General features: G+C 37.1%; 1 protein-coding gene across 1 annotated transcript; it reads right to left on the reverse strand.

Annotated features, from left to right (window-relative positions):
• Window positions 1–820: 820 nt before the first annotated feature.
• CD274 (CD274 molecule) lies at window positions 821–18,258 on the reverse strand. The gene is made up of 7 exons (XM_054727142.1): window positions 18,243–18,258; window positions 14,161–14,226; window positions 12,354–12,695; window positions 5,349–5,633; window positions 3,435–3,539; window positions 1,867–1,926; window positions 821–843 (listed from the first exon to the last, which is right to left on the reverse strand). Exons 1-7 carry the CDS (start codon window positions 18,256–18,258, stop codon window positions 821–823), a joined length of 897 nt encoding a protein of 298 aa, XP_054583117.1.
• Window positions 18,259–18,613: the final 355 nt, after the last annotated feature.

Raw genomic sequence — 18,613 nt, forward strand, 5'->3', positions numbered from 1 at the left:
ATTTTCCTACCATTCTCCCCATTATGCTATGAGCTCCTTTAGACTCACATCTGTAGCCTCATTGCCTGGCACAGTGATTGGCATGCAAAGGCATTTCCTAAATGTTTGCTGAATGAATGAATTAGCAGCTATAAATTATATTCTAAAAGGATAGTGGGTGACAGTCCGGGAAATCTGAGGTCTGCTATTTACTACTCCCTAATCCTATACAAACCAATGGTTTGTTCATGTGCTTCCTACATAACAATAATTATAGATACAAAGCACCTAACAAATACTATACATTTTCCTGGACACATACAAGTGATTAAGCAGGAAGTTTAGTTTGGTGACAATATATCTTCCAAAGAAAATCATTCACAACCACATTCACACGACAAGACCCCACAACTCAAAATAAATAGAAAGCACTCATATTTAAATACTGTTACAACACCAGCACTCTCAGTCACACAGAAGACAAATCAAGACACTGATTGGAGGCACTTATATAGGAACTGACCAATAAATCAGGGAATCTCAACTTGTTTTCCTAGGAAGAGCGATGGACAATTTGCGTGGAGGCTCATCATTCAGAAGTTTCCTTTCTCCCTTCCATAGGCACTGATGAGTCTCCCTGTCATTCTGAAGTATCAAGGTTTCCTTCGTTCTTTGTTCTCCTCTTCTTTTCCAGCTTCCATTTTCAGTGCTTGAGCCTTTTGAGTCCTACATCGCCTGCAGCCTGCCGGCCTATTGCACACCTCTGGTCATGCTCAGCTCTGACAAACGCAAACCACAGGCTGAGAATCCCTGCTTTAAGACCAGAAGTTTCAATGTTGGATTACGTCTCCTCAAACTGTGTAGCTGGAGAGCAATAATGAGAAATATTTTATATTTGCTAGATGGTATAATACGTTTGCAACAAGATAAAGGAGTATATTTTTGCTCAAATACCTTTACTTGATAAAGGGTGACCAACCATCCCAGTTTGTCCCAGACTGTCCTGATTTTAAAACTGAGAGTCCCCTGACCTGAGAAACCTTTAGTCTTGAGAAAACTGGGATGGTTGGTCACCCTAGGATGACCCAAACAACCTTCACTAGTTAGCTTCATACACAAAGGAAACCACATAATAAAATCTGCCTGAGCTTGTCCAATCTGATTAGATTACTTTAAAGTTGGGCTTCTTGTGAAGTTTGGTTTCTAAATATATTAAAGTAAATTGAAAACATCATTTCTCTTATTTCAGTTGGGTGAGATCTTTCTGACCTTTTATAAATATAAACATTTGTGGCAAAATGGAATCAAGCAGATAGGCTAAGAGTAAGGTTCTATGGTCAAGCTAATGGGCCTCAAAGCCTGATTTTTGTCATTTATCAGCTGTATGTTTTGGTGCAATTTACATGATCTTCTTGGCCCTGTATTCTCAGATATAAAGTGGAGATAATCCTAGTATTTATCTCCTTCATTTGAGGGGTTGGAGGGAATTAAAGGAGGTACTAACACAGTTCCTGACATACAACTTTCATTGATCGATCTATCTACATAAGTCAACTTGGTCCTCTTCCAGGGAGAAGTTAGGATGCAAAGCAATAGAAACCTAGCAGAGAGAAACTGCCTCCCACCTCAGCTCAAGCCTCTTCCCCCTCCACCCCAACACACACAGAGAGCTGCTCATCATTCTTTACTCTCCAGGCCATCTCTAAACCTTCTCAGACTGAGAGGAGTTCTTATATTAGAGTTGTGAGGCAAAAAGAAGCCAGCAGTTCCAACAGCTAGCATTCTTTAAAAAGAAGAGGAATTATGGCTGATAGATTCCTCCTTGTTATTACTTTAGCTTTTTGTTTCCTTTTTCTTCAACTTCTCAATCCCTGCTAATATTCTTACCATTTTGTTTCTTTGAGTTCATGTCTCGAGTGACACATTTTTCCACATCCGTCATTCTCACTTGAAAAAAAACACACCATTTTTATTTCCACAAAACACAATTCTACATCCCACATAGGGACTCAAGTTTAAATTCCAGGTTCTCAAGAAACATTTTTAATCCCTAGGAAATCTGGTAGATTTCCTTATTCCACAGGTCTCAACCCCTGAGGTTAATTCAACAGTTTAGGGCTTTTGCTCCTAGATTTTCTTTATAAGTATATACTTTTATTTTCCATTCTTCCCTCAGAGAAGGACCAAACCTTTAGGTACTTTATCATGCACTGGTTTCCTAGTCATTTCTAATACCAACTAATAATTTCCATAGGAAAATATTCAAAATGCAAGTTGGTAATAGTCACTTCCTTGGACAAATCAACTCCATCTCAGGATCTTCCTATCATTGAAACTTGGTCCTTATATTCTGGCTGTTTGTGTTCTGTTAAGCACGAAGTATTTAGTCTTTAGAATCAGCAACCTCCACTCCCTCAATTACATTACTTTCCCAGATCCCCTCTTAAAGGGTTGTGGGGAATTTCTCAACAACTACTGGAATTCCCTTCCATTTTCTGCTTCCTTATTGACAACAGATAACTCCATGCAAACTACCATTGTGTCCTTTAGTATACTTCTCAAAGAATTGGAGAAATGTTTTCTCTGAGTCATCTTAAAATGGGAAGAAATTATTTAAATAGGCTCATTTTCCTGCATTTCAATTGTTGCCATAAGTAAACAGAGAGATAAGCACATTCAAATTATTTAGAAAATTGCATAATCAGCAAAATACTCTATGGTAAAAGTATCATAGCTCTACAGAAGGAACTATTTTTATAACTTAGAGTATCCAGAAACCAGCTCAATATAACAGTGCAACTAATATAAGACTCAAATTCAACTAAAACCAACAGGTATTTTAGCTTTTTCTCTCCTCTAAGTCTGTGGTTATTAGTTATTTCCATAATAGAAAGAAACTGCATGATGATGATCTTCTGCAACCTTTATTCACTCCTGCTCTCCTACCCCTCACTTCTATACACATGGATTTTCACTCAGCAATCCTGCTCAGCACCACTGTAATTGCTATTAAACAGTAGAATGTCTTTGTGCCACCTTGCAAAGGCAAGTCAGGTTCCCCTGCAGTCATGATCTGTCACTCCCTCAGAAATGCTCCTACAGTGTGCACTGCTGCCCTCCAATGCTGGTGATGCTGCTGGATAGGAGAATGAACAGGGCTAGAGGAAGAGGTGATATACAGGTTCACACGGTGGCATAGCTAACATCTACTTTGCATAATTGAAAACAAGCCCTGAAAGAAAAGGCTAATTAGGAAGGCAGCATTTTATAATGTTTCCTGGTGGGGGTCCTGCAAGCATTTGGGATAGGACTGTTCCCTGTTACGTGGGACTGCCCTGTACATTACAGCAGGTTTAGCATCCTTGGCTCTGCCTACTAAGTACCATTGTGACAACATGAGCACCCCATACATTTCCCCACATCCCCAGTGAAGACCCTTTCAATAAAGGAAATACCATCTTTTTGTAGACAGAAGACCACTGCCAGGGCTACAAATAACAACAGGATGGCTCCCAGAATTGCCCAGCGAATCCTCTTATTTCTTGGAATTGTAGGTGGTTCTGAAAATAAAAACAAAACAAAAATAGATGGGAAGGAGTCAAGAGAATAATCATCTTTGAAAATGATTGAGGTTAGCTTTAGGTTAATTTTCAAAAGTTCCTGGCCAGTGAGTGGCTGGATTGGTGAGATACCTCCAATATGAAAGTGAGAGCAGCATGGAAAAGTAGAAGCAGCCCAGGCTTTGGAAAGATGGACCTGGGGTTAAATTCTGCTGCCACTCACTAGCTTTGACATATCTGACAAGTCCTTTAATCAGCCTACAAGTTGGAAACAATAAGGCTAATGTTTGTAAAGTGCTTAGCACAGTACCACAGTGGGTGGCTGCTCAATCCTAAATGGCAGCCTTGATTATTTCACTTTCTCTAGTATGCTTTAATATTGAAGTTAACAGCCTAATATACATGGCAAAGATGGAACATGAAGGCCAACTAGCACTGCCAAAGAATGCTCACCTCCCTATATCTGTGGTCATGACCAATTTTTATTGGTCATGACCACAGATATAGGGGACCAATTTTTATCTTTTCTTTTCCCACAGTTTGAATCTCGGGACATCTAATCATTAGTGCCTCTCACCAATCTCCCAATCTCTCTGTCTGTGGTCCCATGCAGGAAGAAAAGGTGGTCCCATGACACATGAGGTTCAGAGACTGCTAACCTCCCACCATTAGTCATGATCCCTGACTACCTAGTTCAAGTTTTAAAGCCACATCAGCAGTCAGCCTTAATCTAGTAGCTTACAGTCTATAAAGCCTGCTCATATCTATTTTGAGTCTCAAAATAAGTTTATGAGTTAGGTATGCCAGGTATAAAAAATATCCCCAGGTTACAGATGAGGAAACAGACTCCAAGCAGTTCAAGTTATTCTAAGTCATTCCACAAATAAGCTGTCATAAAACAGCTGTTAAATGGCAGGAAACCACTAATGCAGCTCCTACCAAAGTGACTCATGCTCAGTAAGAGCATCTTTTCCATTAGCTTTTTTTTTGGGGGGGGAGGGGCCTGGATTATATTTTCCTATTGCTCGACTTTTCTACCCATTTTTTTTAAGTTGTTTTCTCTGAAGTACCTAAAGCTTTACTGTCAACGTCTAGTGGGGGAGAGAGTGGTAAAAAGTGCTTCTCAGAATACCTCTGATTTTATTTAACATCATGCTCGCCCACTATACTTTTTCTAAAGGTCTGAGCCTGTCACCAGACTGTTTCCTGCCTTACCCACTTTACCCACTTCTGGAGGGTAGGGGGATAAAAAAAACAAAATAGCTGAATCTATGCAGGTAGAAGTCTAAAATCATTGTCATACACTATAGCTCAAGTAATCCCATGATAATTTTGCCCAACAGGTTATAACCATATGAGGAAAATGAGGCCTAAGGAAGTTGAGTAACTTGCCCAGGGACACACAGCCTTTAGCCCTATCCACTAAGCAGACTGCCCTGAGTTGAAATGTCATAGACTACCTTGAGGGAGGCAGATGGCCTGAACTGAGTATTCCTCAGGTGCTCTCTTGGGTTCCTCAGCCACAACAGCATTTCTGCATGGATGAGATTGCCTGTTTTTTAAATCAGTTTCCTAAAGAATAGGAACTGTCTTACTCTTCTAAGAGCTCCCAATGCCTTGCACATAGGCTATATTCAATAAATATTTGTTGATATATAAATACTCAATAAATATAGCAATATGACTTGAATGAATGGAGATGAGGAAGCAGGCTGTATATTCATTCAACAAACAGGCATGAGCAGGCATCATGCTTGGTGCCAGGGGATAGCACTAGGCACATTTTAATTGAGACTTTCAAAATATTACCTGGGATGACCAACTCAGATGTACTGTTTTCCTCAAAACCTGATCTCCGAAAAGTGCAGTAGAAAATCTCATTAGCTGTTGTGTTGACTCTAAGTGTGCTGGTCACATTGAGAAGTTTCTCATCCCTCTCAGAACTCGTGATGGTGGTTTTGCCATTCAGGACTCGGTGGTCACTGCTTGTCCAGGTGACTTCAGCCTCAGGGTAACCCTCAGCCTGACATGTTAGTTCATATTCAGAGGTGTCCAGATCCACAGAAATTCTTTGGTTGATTTTGCGGTATGGGGCTAGGTCATGAGCAGAAAGAAGAGAAGTCAGGGCTTTCACTTAGCACAGAACTAGACGTGTGGCTTGGTGTTGTCCACATTAGAAAGAATATAAATCCAGGCTGGTTCTCATAGAAATCAGCTTAATGTTCAGATATGTCAGCAGTGGGGAACTGCTAGTTCTGCCTTAACTCTTCTATTCATACTTGGGTCAAGTTTGGACTTAAAGGAACAATTATCTTGCTATACATATCATATAGCTATTTTCATTGGACTCAAAGTAAATATATAGATTAATTTTAAAAGAATTGTTATCGCCCTGATCAGTTTGGCTCAGTGGATAGAGCGTTGGCCTGCAGACTCAAGGGTCCCAGGTTCGATTCCTGTCAAGGGCATGTACCTTGGTTGCGGGCACATCCCCAGTAGGGGGTGTGCAGGAGGCAGCTGATTGATGTTTCTCTCTCATCGATGTTTCTAACTCTCTCTCCCTCTCCCTTCCTCTCTGTAAAAAAATCAATAAAATATATTTTTTTAAAAAAAGAATTGTTATCTTTAAAACAGTAGTCTTTCTATCCAAATATAAAATATGTCTGTCCACTTACTCAAGTCTTCATATGTTCCTCAGTAAAATTTTATAGTTTTTACATAGGGCACATTTCTTTTAAATTTATTTCTGGATATTTTGTTTTTGTTCTTATAATGCACTCTTCATAAACATGAATCTCTCTGCTTCTTAGGCTACCAAATAAAAAAAAAATCTGATTCTATGTGCCATTCACTTTTCAACTTTAGGTCAATGTTCAGAAATTAGGTATGAAAATAGTATGATGTCGTTATAAAAATTGACACATGTCTCCAGATAAAAATTTTTTAAATCTTATTTTTTAAAAAAATATATTTTATTTTACAATAGTTTTAGATTTATGAAAAGTTGCAAAGATAGTGCAGAATTCCTGCATACTTCTCCCCCAGTCTCCCTCACTCTTAACATCTTACTTCACTACAGTACATTTCTTATAACTAAGGAATCAACATTAGTACATTACTATTAAACTAAACTTCACAATTTATTCCATTTCACTAGTTTTTCCCTAACATCCTTTTTCTGTTCTGATCTCATCCAGAATACCACATTAGAGTACTTATTTTTAAAAACTTTTTTTAATGCTGGCTATTTTAATAAATCATTTAAATAACTATACATAAGGAAGAAAGTTTGATTAAATTTTAGAGAATAGGTTAGGGACACTTTTAGAATTAAGATACCCAGTGTACTATTATTTAGTGCATTTATATCACCTAATATCTTTATTCATGTTTATTCATTACAATCATGTTAACGTGTTATTGTTTTGTAGGTATAATCTTTATCTTACTCCTATAATACTTTAGTGTAACCACTACTGGTCCACCTAGAGAGCCTTAGCTCTCTGTTCCTTTAATGAAGTCCTAACAATGGCTTTGTGATATATTTGGAGAGATTTAATATAGCCAGGAACAAATAAAACTGGAAAAATGATGTGATATTTTTGTCCTTTTAAATCAATAAAACCACAAATGAAAACATTGAAAATCAACATAATCACAACTTGAAAGCACATTAAATATGGTTTTCATAAGTACTTGAGTCCTCAACCTCAAATTTGTTACGTTTAAGTATTGAAAAAAACAAATCCACTGATTACACTTCATGAAGTAACATTACCATAACGGTCTAGTTCATATAGACATAGCTTGATTTCTGGACAATTAAAATTTCAAGTCTAAAATCACAGTTAATGGTAAAGCGTTAAAGGTAAAATGTTTGCTTGTTTACTCTTCCATTATCATTTTTAATGGTCCAGGAATGGGGAGAATGTTATTTCATGCCTAAGCATATGTATAAATGTGGCACAATAAGTGAGTGCACGCATTATACTCATTGATTAAATATCTACTACTTTAGTCTTTAAAGTGGGGCACATGTATTGGGGTATAGAAAATATTAAAACTTCTACTTAGATGCATTTTTATTGTAACAATTAAGAAACAATCTAAGCTTAATAAGCTCTACTGATTGACACTGGGCCTCACTTTGTGTGCCACATGAGGGTCTTGTGGGAAGAGAGGAGTTTTATAAAACCAAAGAAAGGACAGCGACTTGTTTGGGCTTATTATAGATGTTCAGATTCTCTTATCTAGTTTTAACTAAACTACTCTGCTTATAAAAGTAAACAACTAATTTAAAAGTTTCCCACAAAAAAACTGAGGATTGACTAATAATTCAAGCACAGACAAAAAGGAAATGTCAGGAGTGACACTTTTTACCATCACTTTATAAAGTTAAAACAGTAAGTACCTGACAATTCAATTCAGTACAGTAATTGAACCTGACAAGGTACTGGTTAAAACAAAACCTCAAGGCTGTCAAGACCATCTTCCTTTGCTAATGATGAATTTCATCTAAGATACAGTATGCCTTAAAATATTAGCAAATGGCCGAAACCGGTTTGGCTCAGTGGATAGAGCATCGGCCTGCGGACTGAAAGGTCCCAGGTTCGATTCCGGTCAAGGGCATGTACCTTGGTTGCGGGCACATCCCCAGTGGGGGGTGTGCAGGAGGCAGCTGATCGATGTTTCTCTCTCATCGATGTTTCTAACTCTCTATTCCCTCTCTCTTCCTCTCTGTAAAGAATCAATAAAATATATTATAAAAAATATTAGCAAATGATAGTGAAGCATCATAATTAGCAAGAAACTGAAAATGTTACTTATTAAATTTTATTGCATTTGTTTAAATTTCTATTTTTGTACATTATAGAATACATAATGTATTGATTTGAACCATATGAAATTGGTGATGTTTAAAAATGTCAATTTCTTATGATATAACCTATGTAATAGCATAATATATTCCCTATACTACACGTACACATGCACATACGTGTGTTAGTTTAACATGCTTTACTGATGGGGTAGATAATAAAAAACATAGGCAGATCCTGGTTTACTAGATCTAGAGCACGCATGGGCTAATGCAATGGTCACATCAAGACCAAGGAAAGCTTATGGTAGTTTTGAAGTCAACACACAAATCAATACACAGTCCGGAGGTATAAACACAGGCAGTAAAACCTGGTTGGTAAGGGCACACATATCAGAGCCAGATTGCTTGAATTTAGAACCTGGCTTCACCACTTAATAGCTGAGTGAACTTGGGCAAATTACTTAATTTCTTTGGAACTCAGTTTCCTCATCCATAAAATAAAAATAACATCACACATCATTGAATCTAAGATGCCATTACTGCTCTGGCTGGTGTGCTCAGTGGTTACAGCCTCCCCCACACATACATGCACACTAAAAGGTAGCAGGTTTGGTTCCCGGTCAAGGGCATGTACCTGGGTTGCAAGTTTGATACTCGGCCTGGCTGGTATGGCACGTGCAAGAGGCAACCAATCAATGTGTCTCTCTCACCTCAATGTTTCTCTCTCTCTCTCTCTCTCTCTCTCTCCCTCCTTCCCTTCCACTCTATCTAAACTCAATGGAAAAATATCCCCAGGTAAGGATTAACAAAAAAACAAACAAACAAGAAAACAAAAAAGATGTCATCGTTGACAGACACCCTCAGATTCACAGATATAAAAATGTAAAAAATATGCATCTTAGGCATGATGAAGTCCCTACTCCATAGAGTTATTTGAGGACTAAATGAGTTAATTTAGGCCAAATGCTTGGGTCAGGGCCTGGCACCTAATAAGAACTACATTAGTATTAATTACTGCTGTTACTATTAGTAGAACTCCTCCTCCTCTTACTACTATCACTTAAGTGCACTCATTTGAAATATGATCTTGGAAATAAATTTTCATACATCCAAATCTGCTCATGTTTCAAACTGTTTAGGCTTATCCTATTTGAGGTAATATTTCATTCATTCATTCAACAAACATTTCTTGTGTGCTCCTGTCACACTACTTCCCTTATATGCCAAGTCTAGGGATGTAGCAATGAACAAAGCATCAAAATCTCTGCCTTTGTGGAGCATCTATTGTAAAAAGAGGAGACAGACAATAAATAAAATAGATTCATTTAAATGACATGCTACATGATAGATTAGATGGGGGAATAAATGTTATAGAGAAAACTTTAAAAGGGCTGGTTGGTAAATTTGGGGAAGAGATGGTGGAGAATAACAGCAGTTAACCCTGGGTCCACAGGAACAAATTAGCTTTATCAGGTTAACTATGCAATATTTGTTCATTCAGTTGCCCAATCCCAATTAGGTCTTGAAAGTATAAAAGGGCACTTCATTTTCCCTGCTATTAGATTCAATGGTTAAAGGAAATCAACAGTTTAAATTGAAAGTCAGGTGCCTGAAAATCTGGTATTTAAACAAAAAAACACGAAGGAGGCCCTAACACCCACACCTAAAGTGATAATAACAATGGAGTTAATCCAAAACTTCAGTTTCTCATTTCAGTTTTGAAATGCCTCACATTTGAAAGGCCATGGTAAGTAAACTCCCTGTGGGGAAGCTATGTACCACATGTTTGCAGTGATGGGAAGAGAAGCCTGATAGAGTTACTGTGAAATCATTTGCATATGGAGATGACTCAGGAGCTCTACTTCCTTAAATTATGTAGCTCAAGTAACCTGGACATCAACTTCTATTGGTGATTCAGCCTTAGCTGAAATTTGGTGGCTGGCTTTCAATGTAGCTCAATTTAACCCCCAAAACTACGATATGACAAGATGGATGGGGAGTAGGATGCCAATTTAGTAATTTATAACACAAAATAGAATAGTCAAATCAGATATTGGTCATCTACAGTATTCCACCAGGGGCCCCACCTTGGAAAAACTATCAGACCCATAGATTTCCTATTATGTCAAACCATAGGAGAGGAAATTATAGCTCCACAGGAGACAGTACAGAGTTCAGGTGACCTGGAAGAACACCTTTCCTCACTGCAGGGTCAGCTGTCCCACTCTGCATAGGACCTGCAAGCTAATGAGAGACTTATACTCTATACTTCTACTTGACTGCCAGGCTTATGCTCTTCTTTCCTACCACAGATATCTGGCTGTTTATAGGATGATATCTTAATAATTTTTTTCATGCATAGAAACACAGTAAAGTGTGTGATATTTGCTGATGGGCTGAAGAAAAGTTAAAAATCCCACTTGGAATCTCACTATTCTATTTTCATGAGTATCACTGTTCTGGAGAAGTATATGGTAAAATACAATGAACATTTAACCTACTTCACAACACAAGTGGCATTTTCTTGACAACAGTAGCATTAATTGAGCCAGAATCAGAGACCTAGTAATACACCATAAAACAGGTGAATTTCTCCTAATTCATATATAATTTTGATTTTGAGATTATAATGACCAGTTATCCCTTTATGATAAATTCAAACTTTTTCTATTTATTGACCTTTAGATTAATTGTAGTTATCCTAGGAATGGAAATGCCAAGAGATGATTTAATTCTAGTCACATTAAAAGGTGAAAAAAAAGTAGGCACATAATTTTAAAACTGTAAGTAAATAGGGCAGATTTCAGCTTAACACCAGAAAGTAATTTCAACAATTGTGGGAAGTATGTGAGCAGAAAACCCTTTGGGGGAATTTCTGTTCCTTGGGAGTTTGGGTTAGCTGCTCTTGCCTGGGATCCTTTCACCTCTCAATTCTAAGAATCTTAACTGTGAAAGCAGAGGTGGTCAGCTAAGGTGTTTTCCTTTACCCAAACTTTGAACCCAGGTGACCTGATGACATATCCGTGGTTCAGAACTCAGGGATTTGTCACTCACAGTTCGTTTTTAACACTCCAAGATAATGCTGGTATAGATTTTTCAAGATGAATGCCCAGTGAGCATAATTTATACCATCGCTAAGGAAGAATAGTTTTCTCTATTCTTGATATAACTATATTTTGCCTTCATAAATTGATTTCAATTCTTTTAAAATGTGAACCTTATAGGGAAATTTGTTTTTAACATTTGTTTTAGTTGAGTATGGCATAGAGAGGTTCAAAGGAAGGAAAATGCTGGCAGACCTAATAAAATAAAAATAGTAGTTGAATTTTTTTTAAAAGCCTGGAGAAAACACATAAATAGTGGTTACCTGGTTATCTCTGCATGTCATGGAAGATGGTGGCGAAGGGTGGAGAGACACTTTTGTAATTCATTTTATTTCCTTCCATAGTATGTATTACTTTTATAATAATAGCAAAGTAAAGACTGAGAATTTATTTTAGGAAAACTGAATATTCTATGGAACATGGTTCTTGTCATGTTTGGCTGTGAATCTCTGGGGACTGACAAGTAGGAGGGGCTCAAGAAATGCTCATGGGGCCCTGGCCAGTGTGACTCAGCTGGTTGGAGTGTCATGCAGTACACCAAAGGGCTGTTGGTTCCATTCCCGGTCAGGACACACTGAAAGTGGTGGGTTGATTCCTGGAGGGGGTGTATATGGGAGGCAATCAATTGATATTTCTCTCATACATTGATGTTTCTATCTTCTATCTCTATCTCTCTCCATTCCCCTCTCTCTAAAATCAGTAAAACATGTAATTGGGTGAAAATTAAAAAGGAAAAAGAAATGCTCATTGGATGGTTGTGTGAATGAATGAATGAATGAATGAACGGATTGCTACTGTGGAGAATAAGAGTGGACTTCCAAGAATGAAAAGTTCTCATCGCTGATATGATTTTAATAAAGGTTGGGCCTCTTTACCTATAATAATTCTTACCATTGACTTTCAAAGTAATCCGCTTGTAGTCGGCACCGCCATAGCTGATCAAGCAATAGTAAACCCCGGCATCCTGCAGTTTCACATCGGTGATCTGAAGTGCAGCCTTTCCCAAAAAGAGCTGGTCTTTCAATAGATGGGCCCTTTGGCTGTAGCTACTGTGTTGAACTTTCAGGTCTTCCTGTCCATTTACAAACTGAATAACTTTCTTTTCTCCCATTTCCCAGTAGACAACTAATGCAAACAGGTTTAATGGTGTTGTTACTGGGAATTTGCATTCCATTGTCACATTGCTGCCATACTCTACCACATATAGGTCCTTGGTAACTGTGATAGTAAATGCTGAAAAGAAAAATGACCAATCTTCAGAACATGGAAAATTCCTTAAAATTTTTACATAATGAGCACACAGTTTACAAACATTTTACTTGGTCACTTATGTGATAATTACGTTTAAGGACTTACTTAAAATATGTATTTTATCTGGTGGGTTTGAAACACATTTTGGGATGCTATATTTAATCTTTGAGATAAAAATAATAAAATTAGCTAAACAAGTTGTCCCAAAATTCATAAACATACATTACTATGGAAATACTATATGGTGATGGGGTACTTAAACCTGAAGACTTTATCTCATGTGGACATCCTCAGAATGTCCTTTTACTGGACACATATTTGCTTTCTGCGTAGTCTGAATGGCAGATTCCAATACAGTCATGCACTGCTTAACAATGGGGATACATTCTGCGAAATGCATTGGTTAGGTGATTCTGCTGTTGTGCAAATACCATAGAGTGCACTTACACATACCTATATGGTATAGCCTACTACATACCTAGGCTATCTGATATAGCCTATTGCTCCTATGTTACAAGCCTGTATGACATTTTACTGTACAAAATAACATGAGATTAAATTAAGCACAAAAGAAAATAATGCAATCAAAAGATGTAAACACAGGATGTATGAGGCTGCTGTTGGCCTAACATGGCATAATGTTTAGAAACAAACCTTTTTTTATAAGTAGAAAGAGTATTCTAAAATAACAATAAAAGGTATAGCATAGTAAATACATAAACCAGTAACAGTCAATTATAAGTATCAAATATTATGTACTCTACATAATTGTATGTGCTCTACTTTTATATGATTAGCAGTAGAGTAGGTTTGTTTATACCAATCTCACCACACACAAGTGAGTAATGCATTGCACTGTGACATTATGATGGCTACAATGTTACTATGTGATAGGAATTTTTCAGTTCCATTATAATCCTAAGGGACCACTGTGGTACATACAGTCCATCATTGACCAAATCATCTTTAAGCATCACATGACTGTAGTCCTAACTCTTGAACAGTTGTCTGGCCTGAAGTATGTGAGTCTGAAGATTTGGGGATGGTCTTAGGATAATGCCAGTACTGTTGTTACCCTGACACTTTCCAGAATTCTTCCTTAGAATATACTCTTCAGGGAACAGCATATCACCAAGCAAGGTAGATAAAATGATCCTTTTGTTGTTTAAAACACGTATCATAGACTATTTCCCCAGATATTTTCAGTAAATATACCTGAGAAATGAACAATGCATAATGAATAATGAGTTAATTTTGTTTTTTGGTTTGTCCATGTTGCCTAAATCTTTGTCCAATGATATGAGATTATGAAATATGTTTATGAAATAAAGGAGGAAAAATAGAATGTCCTCTCTATTAAAAATTATATGTATTTAAATTTATTTTTGCCTTTAACTTATGGTTAAAATATTTAAACTATATGACAAATCCTTATTTTGTGTCTTACCTTTCAACAAATGACAGTAGGCCATGAGTGTAAAACTAGTAAGTATCCTCATTTTTCTGAAATGACCTAATTATAGAAAACACAAGAAGGAAACTGCTTTACTCAATAATTAAATACCCAGACATTATGAGACTTGGCAGTTCTAACTGAAATAGTCTTCAGATAATCAGACAATGACTGACTTGTAAGTGTAGAAATGCAGCAGGGAATTTAGAAATTCAATACCGTCACTTAACATCCCCAAGCCATTTAAAGCCAAATTTTAAGAAAAGCTACTGTGATGAGGATTTTAAAATTTAATTACAAGCCTTGCAAAAAACATACAATGTACACTTAAAAGAAGCCAAGAAGACAATATTGCACCAAAATACTCTCCATTATTTCCTTTTTTCCCCCCTGCAGTATAACATATCTAGAAATCTAAACCTGCCCTGTGCAAAGCCAGGAGAATCTGATTTCCATATCATCCCACCTCTCAATGCTTCTTTTCTTCCCCTACTCCCTCCAGCAGCTGAATACTTTCATCATACCCTTTAATTAACTATTCAAGCCTTCCACACCACTATTCCAACCATGCCAGCTCTCCCCTAGGTGCCATCCTTCAAAAATCTCTTCTGCTTTTCATTTATTCTAGATAATAAATCCTACCTGTGCAATAAATTGATTCCACTAGTAGCAGGGAAAGTGAAAAGTAGAAACAGTTGGATTTGACTAATTCATACTAAGATGTAAATGCCTTACACCACTCTTTGAGGAGTATTTGCCTAGAGGCTATTCTTCATGTTGTCTTCCTGCTTGAAATTCTCCCAATTCTTTCTCAGCAAACACTGACTGAGAAGCTCCTTTGTGCCTGGCACTATTTCAGGCACTGTGGATATATCAGTGAACAGAAAAGGAAACTTACTCCCCTCTTGGAGCTTATATTCAAGAAGATTTGTAATGGATTTCATCCAAGCTGTTTATTTAATAAAATAGTTTCTCTATGGTGTTATACATACATTTATACACGTTGAGAAGAAAGTCAGTTTTCCTCTTAGGGTGTCTTTGACTTCTGCATACGTATAAAAACTCACAAATGACCTACTAATCAATGTGACACATATATAAGGCAGAAGATTAATGCCCCTAATATATAGATAGCTCCTAAAAATCAGTAAGAAATAAAAATCAACAGGAAAATGAAAAAAGGTTCTAACATACAGTTCAGAAGAAATGATATTTAAACAAAAGAATGCTCAATCTCACCAATTTTAAAAAAGCATAAAATTAAAATATAAGATACCATTTTCCACTTATTAGCTTGAGCAAAATTACAAAGATTCTTAATATTTAGTGTTTTTTGAGGATATGAACCTCTCACCCTCTAATGGTAGGAAGGAATATGAAGTTATGTAACCTTTTTATGGAAGGCAATTTTAAACATTAAAAATTTAAATGTGTATGTCATATTAGCTTTCCCTTCCTCTTCTAGAAATATATCCTACAAAAATAAAAACACATACATACAAGAATATATGTAAAGGGAATAGCATTGCTAATATTAGCTCAAAACTGGGAATACTCTAGATAATCTAAGTGGTCAAATAAATTTTGGTATAGTCATACAATGTAATAGCATTAGGACAGAATTAAGTACATGTACATGTATTGATTGTGCAGAGATGTAAAAAGTAAGTCGCAGAACAGTATATGTAGTAGAAATTCATTTAAAAATATGTGTGTATGTGTTTAAACATAGATATCCAGAATAAGCCATATCAAGATGCTGACAGTGATTATCTCCAAGAATGAAATTAGAGGAAGGATAGGTTGGTTTTCACCTCTCTAACAACCTATACAATCCTTCATGTTCATATACATATACAAAAAGAGTAAAATAAAATGAGTCATCATTCTCTTGCTAGTGTGAGGTGCATAATTCTTATTTCTCTCCTTACCATCTGCACTGTAGATGGGAAAGAGATGGCATTCAGGCCTTGAGAACATAAAGGCTGTTGAAATGAAGCTGCTGTATGATAGCTATCTGACTGTCCTTCCTTGGGCCAGAGTTGATATACTACAATTATGAAATACAAATGCACTAGTATAAACAAAAATGCACTTATTGGGCAGAAGAAAACTTAAGACTCCTAGCAAAGAACCATTGAATAAATTAGAGGGACATTATATCTACTCATGGATTTCAACTAAATTTTGCCAATGAGTGTCTGAAGTCCCAGACAAGAACTGATGTGTTCAAAGACAAAGGAAATGTGAACTGGAGGATAAATAATGGTTCATTCAGGATGGGGAAGCAGGTTTGTCCCTGGGAGAACCCAATATAATACTATGGAACTGATACTACTTCTCTACCTCCCATGGCAGAATGGATAGGAGGGAGAGATAGGGAAAGAATTCAAGCTTTATTTCTCAAAAGTAAGAGTATAGAATGATATATGTTGGTTTAAGGTTTCCTTTGATTTTTACCCAATGTATATGAACTATGATTTGATTTTTAAAAATTCTTAGAATCTGATAATGTATCTCCAAATGAACTGAAAACTCACCCCATTAACAGATCAAGAGAGTTGATCAGTGGCCTTCCCTTCAGTGACCCTGAGACACACTTGTACATTTCCCAGGTCTTGCTTTAATTCCCCACAGTATATCTATGGCTTTCTTTATGACTATACACTAATTGTTGTCCTATAACCTCTACTACCTTCTTCCACTGAAAAAAGCTATTTTTTTTCCTTCAAAGTATCATAGTTCTTTAAAATCTGCTAGCAACTGTCAATGTGAACTGGCACAATCTTTCTGGAAGGCAATTTTCATTTCATTTATTTACTATTGAATTTATTGGGGTGATACTAGTTAATAAAATTATATCGTTTCAGGTATATAATTCTACAATGCACCATCTGTACATTATATTGTGTGTTCACCACCCCAAATCAAGTCTCTTTCCATCATCATTTAATTAAAAGGCCTTTAAAATATTCAGACTCTTTGGCTAAGTAGTTATGCTTCTATGAGTTTACCTGAAGGAAATAATCAGCTATGTCCCAGAGAGCAAAAAGTCTAGAATGACTAAAATAGTAAGTCACTGTAACTATAAATAATCTTTTGCCCAACATGGGGGATTATTTCTGTTTGGTTATCCAGCACCATGGAATATAGCCATTTAAAAAAAAAAAAACACACTTACAAGGCTATTTAATCCATAGAAAATCATCCACAGTGTGTCTATATATTTATTTTAGGTGCAAAAAAACAAGATGGGACAATGGTACTTGAAGTACTCCCTGTGTTATAAAACAAACCCAAACTATTCTTGACATAAGCCACAGTCAGTGTGTCTAAGAAATGTTTTAACTCACCCACTTCTTCCCCCTTTCTTCTCCTTCAGGACTTCTTTTAAGTCTCCAGAGCAAATAGGGCAAAGAACTCGGGTTCCAGTATCCTGGGTCTTACCACAGGAAAGGACCTTAGGGAGATGCTGCAGGTGTGCTGACTTATCCACAGTACACTGCTAGTGAGTGGCTGAGGATGGATTTTCAGCCCAGAAATTTTCCAATAGACCTTCTACCAACCTCAGGACCATATTTATGAACTCACAGAAACATATACTTTCAAGATTGACATTAAGCATAACTGGATCCTGCCTAGGGACAGGCCAATCGTGTTACCTGTTCTTATTAACCTTGACAAGTAATTGGCTCTATTGCCCACCCCCACCCCCACCCCCACCCCCACCCATCCAGCTTTCCTTTTCCCTTCTCTCTTCATCTCAAATAAAGGAGACCATAGACCATACATTTTAAAAATGCCAAGTGAGATAGCCAGAGATTCTGGCCAGTGGGCCACTCGCGGAGATAGCACACTCCCTACCTGAGGCGGGCGCTGCGACAGGGACTGCCTGTCGAACTTGTGGAGGGCGGCACGTTAAAGGCGCTCAGAGCGGAAGGGTGGAATCCCCGCCCCCTGCTGCAGAGAGTTCCGCTGGACGTCAGTCAGCCCGGGCTTTCTCTACAGCTAAAAGTAAACTAGCGGATCCTTCTTCCTTGGAAATATACACGCGTGAAACCAAAAATGAAACTTACCACTGAGGTTTCCCATAAATCAGCTTTTAAAAAGGAAAGCTTCATAGTTCAAATCCAATGTTTTAAAAAAAGGTATAAAACAAACCGAAGCCTGAAATCATCACAAACATTCAGTTGGTTTTGGCTTCAGAACCCAGGCACTTTAAATTCTGCCATAAGGTTGCCCCCTTTCGACAAAACAGCTTTTACAAGAAAACAGAACAACTTGACATAATTCTGCAACATATAGAAAGTGAGAGGTCAGGCCAATATGACTTTGGTTTTTATTCTAGAAAGTGGGAGTGTGTGTATAATAGGAAATATATTTTTAAATTTTATATTGTGATACTTCCTCAGAGTTCCTTGACATAATGACACTTCAATTGCTTCGT

Source organism: Eptesicus fuscus, chromosome 15 (genome assembly GCF_027574615.1).
Source record: "Eptesicus fuscus isolate TK198812 chromosome 15, DD_ASM_mEF_20220401, whole genome shotgun sequence".
In the NCBI taxonomy this organism is placed as follows: Eukaryota; Metazoa; Chordata; class Mammalia; order Chiroptera; family Vespertilionidae; genus Eptesicus; species Eptesicus fuscus.

Bases quoted from the DNA above. Each gene is read 5' to 3' on its own strand.
- CD274 (XM_054727142.1), bottom strand. The intron at 5,634-12,353 runs GTAAGAATTATT...CTCATGACCTAG, and splicing joins GATTACTTTGAAAGTCAATG to CCCCATACCGCAAAATCAAC. The intron at 3,540-5,348 runs GTAATATTTTGA...TTTTATTTTCAG, and splicing joins ATCTGAGTTGGTCATCCCAG to AACCACCTACAATTCCAAGA.